At 24.7% G+C, this 11,535-nt stretch overlaps 2 protein-coding genes across 2 annotated transcripts; both read left to right on the top strand.

Moving 5' to 3' along the window:
* Positions 1–3,976: 3,976 nt before the first annotated feature.
* LOC145841946 (large ribosomal subunit protein bL20m-like) lies at positions 3,977–4,459 on the top strand. The gene has a single exon (XM_082949259.1). It carries the CDS (start codon positions 4,001–4,003, stop codon positions 4,448–4,450), a length of 450 nt encoding a protein of 149 aa, XP_082805385.1. The 5' UTR covers positions 3,977–4,000; the 3' UTR covers positions 4,451–4,459.
* A 204-nt stretch (positions 4,460–4,663) lies between these two features.
* On the top strand, positions 4,664–11,479 carry LOC145841945 (putative Ras-related protein Rab-33). The gene is made up of 5 exons (XM_082949258.1): positions 4,664–4,787; positions 5,849–5,942; positions 6,022–6,126; positions 7,827–7,940; positions 9,699–11,479. The coding sequence occupies exons 1-5, from the start codon at positions 4,696–4,698 to the stop codon at positions 9,936–9,938; spliced, it is 645 nt and encodes a 214-aa protein (XP_082805384.1). The 5' UTR covers positions 4,664–4,695; the 3' UTR covers positions 9,939–11,479.
* The last annotated feature ends 56 nt before the right edge of the window (positions 11,480–11,535 follow it).

Here is an 11,535-nt window from a genome sequence, read left to right as displayed (position 1 = left end):
ATATAATTTCAACTTCATATTGGTACAACAACTTCCTAGGTAACTACCAAAATATGTTTCCTACAAACTGTTTAATATTTGTTTAAGGTTACTCTGAAAAAGTTTTAAAAGGATGGCTCAAAAACTGAAGGAGGAGATAGATTTTTAGTGAGTAGTCTGTTTTTGCTCTTTAAGTTTGCACTTTCCATAAAAATCCTTTTGAACACTTTAACTTTGATCGCTTGTATCTCGAAAGTTACTTTGAAAAGCTGTAAATATTAAAAAGTTCCTTATCTAATTATGTGAAAAATAAGACTAAATTTGAAAAAAAAGTGTTCCACCCCTTATGCCCTTAAAACTATCAGTAATTACCTAGCATGATGAAATAAACTTTCAGATTTTATATTAAATAATAAAAAAAACATTAAATTTTCAACTAATGATGCCAGACCCATTTTAACCTGGAGGTATCTTTGATAATAATAAAGAAAATAACAATAAATAACTAAACTGTATCTAAGAGTTATACAACTAAATAACCTATAGGCCTAACAACTAATAGCCTATTGTTGCCTCCGACTTTGACCAGCTATATCTCAAAAACTGTTTTGAATTTTTTAAATGTGTAAAAAGCATTTTGTAGTTTAAGAAAAACTATAAAACAGGATCAAATTTCAAAAAAAAAAAGGTGTTAACCTCCCTATGCCCTTAATTGTTTGTTAACAAAAGATCCTAGCAAAACAAGTTCACTGGAATATATAATAATAACAAATTATACGGTATCCTTCTTTTATTACACTAACACATGCTTCCGTGTTTTAACGGATTAACACACTTAATCCGAGCTGTGTAAAAAAATAAGTACTGTAAGGAAAGAATAGAAGCTAAACTAGGTATATACATGTGCCCATTAAAATAAAAATAATTGCTATAGATTTTTATAGGTTAACAGTTAATAATGGATAAAAAACTTAATGTTAAATCCGGCTGTTATAAAAATGTATAATATTTGTAGTTATTAAGTCTAAATTAAATAAATGAAGGGCATAGGGGGTAGGATAAACGCTTTTTTTTTGGATTTTGATCTTATTTTATATAGTTTTTACTAAGCTACAAAATGCTTTTTACGGATTTAAAACATTCAAAATAATTTTTGAAATATAGCCGGTCAAAGTTGGAGGCAACAATAGGTTCCTTATGGGAGGCGGAAACTAAAACGGCAAAAATAGACTATTTACTAAAAATCTATCTTCTCCTATGTTTTTTGAGATAACTACTTCAAACTTTTAGGAAATGTTCCTTAATATATTTAGAAAATTCTGTTAAAAGGAATTTAAAAAAAATTAAAAAATAAAAATTTTATATAAAAAAAAAACAAAAAAAAAAACAGTTTATTTTTTATTTTTTTTGTTATAAAATTTTTATTTCTTAATTTTTTAAAAATTCCTTCCAACAGAATTTTTTAAATATTGCAAGTTATATTTCCTGAAAATTTGAGTTAGTTATCTCAGAAAACATAGGAGGAGATAGATTTTTAGTGATTTATAGTTATTTGCAGTTTAGTTTCCGCCTCCCATAAGGAACCTATTGTTGCCTCCAACTTTGACCGGCTGTATCTCAAAAAATATTTTGAATTTTAAAATAATTTTGTAGCTTAAAAAAAACTATATAAAATAAGATCAAAAACCAAAAAAAGGTGTTTACCCCCCTATGCCCTGAAAGTAAAAAAACAAAAAAAAAATAATATAAACTACTTACACGGAAATGAAGGAAGTACTAATTCTAAATATTTAGTATTTGCTAATCATTGAAAAATATATCTAATAATTACGTCACAATATATATTAAAATAAGGACTAGCTAGTTAATTTATGCTACATAGTTAAATAATTTATTCTTTATATTTGGAAAAAGTAGTAGATTGCTATAATTAAAAAATAATAATATGTAATCTATTCTGAATAAAAAGTAAAACAACAAACATAACGTATTGAATTAATAAATTAAACAATAGTAAAGGCAATAAAAGCCACAGAAACTTGGTATAATGTATATTTTTATTTATTGAATGTTTATAATGGTAAAATCCAAGTTATAACAGAATTAAAGTTAGATACAATTAGAAAGCAGATTGAATTTAAGTTTAAAACAAATTTTTTTTTTAAATTACAAAAAAAACAAAGCACGAAAATCAAAGTTGTTATTAAGCTTTTAAAGCCCAGACTAATAACTAAGTTGAAGTGCCATACATAAAACCACCATGACTTAAACTACATATCTGTTATATAATAAGTAAAATAATTAATTATTGTTTTAGGAAGAAGCAGTCGGTCGCCTAAATTAAAGATCTTATTCATATGTTTTAAATATTTAAAAATTAAATTACGTTATAAATTAGGGTTTGTGTTCAATATGAAAGTTAAATTATAAAACATAAAACAGCCAGGTGGTTATATGCTAAGTATAAACTTGCAGTAAACAGACCTCTAGCCGTTCTATTAGGCGTAGTAGGTAAAAAAGCACGGTTCATCTGTGATTTGAATACAGGTTTCCAATTAAACTTGGAACTTAACATATAAAAATATGAAGAATTATAGTCAAAGAATAAAATCAATATATAAAATGTTGGAGAATAGAAAGTGATACGTTTGAAATAAATATACAAAAATAAATGAAGAAAACTCTACTTTTACTTAGGATATATAATTATATTAATTTATATTAAGTGAGTGTGTGTGTTTATGTAAAAGGTAAATGAAAAATGAAAGGTGAGAAAGCGCCAAGGTGTTATTTGAAGAAGAACTGTGGGTCGTGTACACAGCTGTTTGAAGTATCACGCCTTTCATTTAGTAATTGTTTACTATCTTCTGCTACAATTGCCATTCAGTAAATATCAATTAGTAGCAACTCGGGAAACAAATTTTATGTGCACAATGACACAAAGTTCTGGTTAGAAGTATTTTCTCTTTAAACTACAGTTGGATTGAAAATTCAAATAACAAACTGTAAAAGTTTTCTTTCTATACATTGATGTTAAAAATCTATCTTATTTTTGTTTAACTCGTACATCCTAAAGTGCAAGTTCATTATTCTTTTCTTTTTCCATTGTGAAAGAGTAATGCTCATAACTGATAAAGTTATGAGCATTATTCAAAATATTGAAAAATTTATCAATAATTTTCTTGCTTTTAACCAACCCAAAACAATCATCAACATACCTTAGGTAGAATAAATTACTTTTGAAAGCAGGAATAACTTTTAATTCAATATAACTTATAAATATTTTAGCCGATGTTGGTCCCAAGGAGGATCACATGGCTATCCCGTCTTGTTGTGGTTAAGTTAAGGAATTAAACTAAACTTAACGCCAGAAGTTGTAAATTTCAAAAGTTTTTTAAAACTCATTCTGTTAATTGTAGGTTTACTTATTTAATACTACCTATCAACACAGATTTTAATGACCTTTTCCAACGATGCGTTAGTAAAAAGACTTTAAACATCAAACTTTTTATTGAAATTGTGTGTCTTGTATATCTTATTTTATAATTATTTTTTACTTATAAAAGTGTTTTTTGTAGTTTTAAGAAAAACTTTAATTTTTGACAATATATTTTATATCTTACAAAATTTGTATGCTAGAATAATTTGAAAGTGCTTAAGGAACATTTATTGTAAGTTAGAATTTATTTAAAACAAACAGGTTGATAAACTTTATTTTAATTAATGTTTTTAAAATGAAATTAACTATAGAGTTGTAAGAAAACATGCTTTTATAGTTTAACATAATCAAACTAAAGTATGCTGCCAACTCAATAGTACAATTAAAAAGTTACAGTGTTTGTAATAACTTAAGTTAACTTTTATTTTTTTATTCATTATTTTTGTAAGTTTTTTAGTTTCTTTAAGACTGTTTTAACTTCTTTTTATATTTTATATAAATATATTGAATCAAGCTTATTTCTAGAATAATAATTGTTTTAAATAATTATTTAGGAAAATTGTTTTATATTAATATATTAAAATGTCATCCACTGCAAGCAAAGTTTTTGCAAACATGCAAGGAAAAAAACTGGATTCGTATTGGAAAAAGCAAATAGTACTACAGCATGCTAGAGTTTTTGCTCACAAAACATCAAGAAATAGATACAGATTAGCAGTGCGTGCCGTGAGACAAGCAATGTTGATGGAAACTAAAAAGAGAAAAACAGATAGAGAAGAGCTTAGCAAACAAAGACTTCAAAATCTGACTGCTGCCTTGAGTGAACATAACATGAAGCAAGATGTATTTATGTCCGGACTTAGGAAGGCAGATGTTCGCTTAGAAAATAAAATGCTTATCTATATGTCTCTTTACGAACCTCGCACTTTAGAGTCCCTGATTGAGCTTTCTAAACGCACTTTGATTGAAAAAGCTTGGGAAAATTCCATTCCTATTCCTGATAGATGTTTTTCTAAAGTTCTTGAAAATTAATTTTGGACTATGATGTATTTACATTAGAAAATTGAATTTAAATGTTTAAAATTTAGTTGAAGTTAAGTACAAACATTAAAAAAAAATTCTTAATTGATAAAGTAGTTCTAGTTATAATCTTTAAAGTTAGATAATCTTTGTATTTAATAAAACAAAGTAGACTTAATAATCAAATTACTACACTATATCAGTTGTACATACTTTTATAAGTAGTTATTAAGTAGACTTTTATAATCAAATATAAAATGGGAGACTTGGTAGTATCAAAACCTCAAAAACTATTTAAAATAATTATCATTGGAGATTCGGATGTAGGTAAAACATGCTTAACATATAGGTTAGATTTGTTGTTATTTTGATTATTTCTTAAATAACTAAGCATTATTCATAATTTATGTTTAAATATGGTTGGCTCTTTATCAATAAAGGTAAGAATTGTTATAAAAAATATTTTTTTAGTGTTCATTAAAAGTCAGTGCTTTTTTAAGATCAGGTAATATTTTAAAATATAGATATGATATTTTTTTACTGTATTAATACCTAATATCTTTAAAGAGTTTTTTATTAATTTGTGTTGTTTAACATAATTTAAAATATTCTTAGGAGAAAAAAGACATTAAAAATAAATTTTACTTATAGTAATGCTTTAAAAAGAAGTTTATATATAATGAGCTTAGTTCGCTGATAATTAAGGGCTTTGTTCCAGTAGTTAAAGTAATATTTTACATAATTAAATCATACATTATGTCTTTATATTGCATGTTATAAGTGTGATGTTCAATGTGCAGTGTGTAGATAAAATTGTTAAAAAAATTTATATCAAGTTTTAAGACTTTACAGTCATAATTGCTTACAAGACTATACATGACAAAACCAGAGTTGTTCCCAAATGTTTTAATATTCATGGTGATGTTATTAGTTTATTGGACAACAAAAAAACGCTCAAAATATTTGCTCTTTGGACCTGGTGCACAAAAAACCTTTTGGTTATCGATTCGTACACCACGCATACCTTTTAATGTCTTGTCTAGGAAAATAAAGATAGTAGTTGTGATTGAAAAGTGAAATGCTGATTGATAAAATCTAAAGTTAATGCGAGCTGAGCAAGCACAGTAAAGAAATAAACTTTAATTGAAAAAGTTAATCTTAAATGAATTCATTAAGGTTTTTGAATGACCTGTAGACCTTTTTGAAATTTTCTGAGGTAACCATAGTTGGCAGCAGCAAAAGAATGGATGCTTTTTGTTTATAATTTTTAAAATGTTTATATTCTCAGAAAAGAATGAGTTAAAATATTCTAAATAAGAAGGATTTTTTTTCTAATTTATGGTTTATAAAAAAAATAAAACTATTTTTTAATGAAACATTTTTTGAACTCTTAAATAAATATTTTTGTAGGCTCTGTGCAGGAAAATTTCCTAGCAAAACAGAAGCAACAATCGGTGTAGACTTTAGAGAAAGGATTGTTGACATAGATGGAGAGAGAATTAAAGTTGGTCATTTAATAGTTTATTTTGAAACTTCATAGTATAAGACGCCAACAATAACACTAATCATAAAGATGCTTACAGCTTCAACTCTGGGATACAGCCGGAATGGAGCGCTTTAGAAAATCAATGGTTCCTCATTACTATAGAAACGTTCATGCTGTTGTGTTTACTTATGATGTCACAAATGTAAGTTCAACAAATTTAAAACGTTTTTAATGTGTTGTTTTTATAGGCTAGATTTACAGATATAACATCAAAAACAAGTAACTTCTTTTTAAAAAGAATCTTATAAAGTTTTAAAGAATTATCTAAATGTATTGCAAGTTTATTAATTTTTAACGTCTAAACGTTTCTTAAACGAACTTTTTTAAGTATTAAACTTACAACATATTTTATGATTATTTATAAATTTAAACAACTACTGACAGTTCAAATATAATCCTTTGAAATTCATATATTTTTTATGGGTAATTTTGAGTAAACTTATCTCAAAGATGACTTTAATTGAAAATAAAATAAAAGTGTTCAACAAAGTCTATTTGATAATTATTATGTTAGTAAAAAAAAGCAGAAAAAAAAGATTAAGAGATAATTCATAATTGCTTGAAATAATATAGTCAATTAAAAAAAGCCATATCTCAAAAAAAAAAAAAAAGAAGTTTACTAGATAGTACAATTAATGAGGTTTATGATAGTAATAGAAAATTATTTGAAAAAAATTAATTTACAAAACTCAAAATTATAAGGTTTTGAAACGTATGATTTTGAGTTGTCAGAGTTTAAAATCTGAAAATTTGAATCGTTGTTCATCTTAATAAAGGTAATATCAGGAAAAGATAAAGACTTAGATTTTTAAATCTTTTCTAAACTTTTTTACCTCTTACTTTTAAACAAATCACAGACAAAAGTTAAAGAAAACTATTAATGTTATAGTAATTCCGCATATATAGATAACTGCCTTTTTCACAAATTAAAGTAATTCATTAAAAAAAAATTAAACGTTTAAACTATGATCTAGAATACAATTTTTTAATACAAAGCATTTAAACTCAGGGTTGTAAAAAAACCACAAAATCTGGAATAACCTGGAAAAACCTGGAATTTGACAATTTGGGCTAAAAATCCTGGAAAAACCTGGAATTTTGAAGAGTTTTAACATGTTTAGTAGTAAAATTTTGATTTGACAAAACAATATATATTATATAGATGAAATTAACTTTGTCATTATCAATATTTTTTATTAAAAAACACATTAAAAGTAGCTTTACACTATCTTTTCAATGTTTTTATACTATTTAACACAGTTTCTAACCTTAAACTAAAAATAGACCCCAAAATGTGTACTTTTAAAAACATGGAGAAAATTTTGAAAACCTGGAGAAAATTTGCCGAAAACATTTGGTAACCCTGTAAACTATGTATTGCGTAAAAATTTTATAGGTTGTGTTAAATTATAATTAATTTCTTAAGCTGTGATATCTCTTAAAAAGTTCAGATTTTTTTTAAACAACATACCTAAAATCTATAAGTCTATCTGTTTACGACTAAAATTTCAATTTTAACTATTATTTACTTTTCGAAGACTTACTTATCGTAAAGCTAACTTGTCATTAAGAAAGTAATATATGAATAACTTGAGTTAAATTAATACTTTTACAAATCAATACTTATGGGTAAACGCAATTTTTTTTTTGTTTTGACTTGAACACATTGAATAAATACAATTATAATTTAATTTTTTTTAACTAGCCTCTTTTCAATATTTTATTTTGATATTATAAGTGAAATATAGTTAAGTATATTTTCATATTTAAGCAATTTATATATATTTTTATTAAAGTTGTAGGTATTTTTTTTGTATTCAGGAGATTAATTTTTTAAAACAGAGAAAGTCTTTCGAGGAGTTACCAAGTTGGATTGAAGAATGTGATGTTCACCTTAAAAATAAATTACCCCGTATTTTAATAGGGAATAAGTGTGACAGAAAAGATGAAAAACAGGTTTAAATAATCATCAACTTTCTATATATTAGTTTGTTTTACACAATTTTAAGATATTAAAATATTTTTTCAAGAGGTTTAAAAATAACATATAAAGCTACTTGATTATAAACCTAACTATTTGGTAATAATGCATATGATAAATTTACGTTTATAAGTTATTAGCAAGGTAGAATTAATAAAACCTTAGTTTATCTTTTTATTACATACTATTTTAGTTTTGTCTTTATGTTTGTATGTATTGTATATTTGTTATTAGTATAGCTAATGATTGTTTTAAGTGTTTCAAAATTTATTTGTTAATGATTATGTATATGTATACAAACTGATAATTTTTTAAATATTTTTTTTTTAATTGAAACCAATACTTTGTAAGGTTATAGTTTAGTGTACAACCACACTAAAAACCATAATTAAATCTTACTCAAGTTATACTAAATGCTGATATTAAATATTACTTAGGGCTACTCTATATAAAACTAAGCATGATATGAATGAACATATTTTATAAAAAGAACAGATACAAACACTAACAAATATATTAAAAACATCAACTTCAGAAATTACCTTAAATAGAATAAAATATTTTAAACATAAATCAAATCTATAAGGAATTTACTTTAAAATGTGAAAATTATTTACTTGAAATTTAAAACAAAAAACTGCTTAAAAAAATGACATTGTTTAAAAAAGAACCAACAAAAAATACAAATGTCTAAATCAGCGATTCTTAATCTTTTTTCTGTGTTTTACCCCTATTTGAATGGTTATTACTAAATTTATCCCCGATCTACAAAATAAAATTGAATTTTTAGGAAAACAACTAGATTTTTTGAACTTTGCTTATTGAATATAAAAAATCGTAAAACTTAAAGAGACTATTTAAGTTTGAAAATTTCAAATATATACTAACTAATAAAGCGATTAATAAACATTAATTTACATAACTTGTAACAAAGAAAATTTAACCTAAAACAAGGCAATTTACCTCAAGGGGTAAATTGACCCCAGGTTAAGAATCACCGTTCTAAATGAACTGTTAGCGTGTTAGCAGCAGCAAAATGGTATAGAATGATCTCCTTTCCATATGTTGAGTACTTATATATGGCTATAGTATGCAAATGCAAACTTGCATCAGTAAAACACGTGACCTTGCGAGCTTTCTTTTAAACGCTTGGATAAACAAGAACTTTGATTCAAAACTTTCCATTAGATTTAAACAGCTATCAAATGCAGTTTGATATCCTGTTACAACTTTATAAGTTAAACATTCAAGTTTTCAAATGTGAACATATTTATTTGGTTTTTTAATAGCAATAAAAGTTTATTACTTCAAAATATTATAACTTTAAATTTTTTATATTAATTTTAAAAATGAAATATAGATGGATTAGATCAGAAAAGTTATTAAAAAAATTATATATTTGCTACATTGTTTATATTTTGTTATATACTAAAATATCATTAATTTTTAAAATTACGATGTACATGAAGTTTATATATTTTTTGTTGATAACGTAGTTCCATTATTCATAAATTACTAAGCCATTTTATGGCACTTATTCTAATGTAGTAAAAAATTGCATTAGAAAAGCATAATAACTAAAACCTTAAGTTTTTTAAATAGTAATTTTATATGTTAAATTCTTTATGTAAGTTATTTTTTGTTAGTATTCTAATACATAGTTGATGCAATAACATGTTTTTATTATGCAATAGTCCTTAACATGCACACAAATAAAATGTGTAAATTAAAAGGTTGAAACGTGGGAGGCGCAGAGGTTTGCGGACGCGCACCTGATGCCACTGTTTGAAACAAGCGCCAAGGAAGACTCGGAAAAGGAAACCGTCGAAGGAATTTTCATGACCCTCGCTCACAAGCTGAAGACTAGTAAGCTGCTGTTCACATCCGAGTATCCAAAAATGAAGCGCGCCACGGTGCTGAGCGTGGAAGCTGAAGTTATGAGGGGAAGTAAAACTGATTACTGTTACTGTTAGACAGAGTTTCTAATTAATCCCAATTGAACAATGAAACATTTTGGAGTTTTTCTCGTCTGTTATCAAAGTTGAATATAATTCTAACGAGGAACTGGTACGGAGTTTTGTTTTAGTACATAAAGTATTTAACATATTGTTTTATAAACTATCAGTTTTCTTAATTTACACTTTGTACTAAATATTTATTAAGAATTAAGCTATAAAATATTAAAATATTTGTAAAGTATATGCATAAAAATTATTTCATACTTGACATTTTAAAAATTAAGTATTATGCAATTAGTCTAGTTTTGAGTCAAAACTATTTTATACTATTTTATAGTTTTTATGACGATTTAATATTTTTTTATTTAGGTATGTGTTTATATAAAATTATAAATTTCATTTATGTGAATTCTGTGAAATTCCGACTTTATATATTTTATTTACTTGATAGTTTTTATTTTATTTCTTTTTTGCTTTTGTTTGTAACTTTTACACTATATTTAAAATATTATATGATAATAATATTACGAAAAAATCTTTTGAATATATTAAATTTTTACTACTTATTCATATACAAATTGTTTAAACCCTAATTCTAAATAACAGTTGTATCCAATGTCCTTCAATCTCTATAGGTTTATTTGTTTACATATATATTATTTATGTATAATTTGTTCTTTTATGTTTCTTAAAAAGTTTTTTCTGAACACTTTTGTTGTATTCTTACTAAAAACTTCCTTTTTTGTCTACAAGTAAAACGAGTCGATGGCATATAAAAATAACTTTTAGTAAATTAAACATTGAAAAATGATTAAAAATTCATATGAGTACCAACTTTTAGTAAAAATAATACTTTACATAACTCTTAAATAGCTTCCTTACATCAGCTAGATAGGAAATAAATACTCACTTTATGCTGACATTTAAATAGATTAATAGCTTGGGTTTTCAAACCAATGGTTTCAATATTTAAAAAATCTGCCCTATTATTTATTTAAGTAAATAATAATCTGTTCTACCAAGTATATTGCTATACACACTAAGATATTTCTTGAATTTATGTTTATTTGTAAATATAGATTAAACGCAATCTTAAAAATATTGAAATTACAATTTTTTTTAGAATTTGTTAAGCTTAATTTTGAACAAGTTCTCTATATACCAATAATATATGTAATTTACACGTTAAATAAACAGTAGTTTTGTTTTTAAATACTTGATATTTATTGGTACAAAATTTTATTTAGTAAATTTTAATTTGATTTAAAGAAAGCAAATCAATTCCTATTGTCGTAGTGTTTTGGCGTATAAGTTTGACTAGGTTGTAAAACAAGTTAAGATATTAAATAAAAAATTTGAACTTAAAACCAATTAATTTGTGCTACAAACTCATAGCCTTTTATCTAACTTTTCTATATATTTTTTATTTTTGGTTAAGTTTGTATAACTTATTTTTGATTTATAACAAATCATATACCCAATGTGCATTACTTGCTTATTTTTATTGAATTTATTGTATTTATATTTTTCAGACTTATGTGTATATATTTTCTATAAGCATCTATTATTTTAATTTTCTACAGTTAAGTATTACATTTACAAACTTGAAAAA

The sequence above is a fragment of the Thalia democratica genome, chromosome 8 (assembly GCF_965202585.1).
Source record: "Thalia democratica chromosome 8, ktThaDemo2.hap1.1, whole genome shotgun sequence".
In the NCBI taxonomy this organism is placed as follows: Eukaryota; Metazoa; Chordata; class Thaliacea; order Salpida; family Salpidae; genus Thalia; species Thalia democratica.
The sequence above is the reverse complement of the archived record's forward strand: the minus strand, read 5'-3'. Positions and strand labels throughout refer to the sequence as shown.

Excerpts from the sequence above, each read along its gene's own strand:
- LOC145841946 (XM_082949259.1), top strand. The coding sequence starts at position 4,001 with ATGTCATCCACTGCAAGCAAAGTTTTTGCAAACATGCAAGGAAAAAAA.
- LOC145841945 (XM_082949258.1), top strand. The coding sequence starts at position 4,696 with ATGGGAGACTTGGTAGTATCAAAACCTCAAAAACTATTTAAAATAATT. Across the intron at positions 4,788-5,848 it reads AAAACATGCTTAACATATAG|GCTCTGTGCAGGAAAATTTC; the intron begins GTTAGATTTGTT and ends ATATTTTTGTAG. Across the intron at positions 6,127-7,826 it reads TTACTTATGATGTCACAAAT|AGAAAGTCTTTCGAGGAGTT; the intron begins GTAAGTTCAACA and ends TTTTTAAAACAG.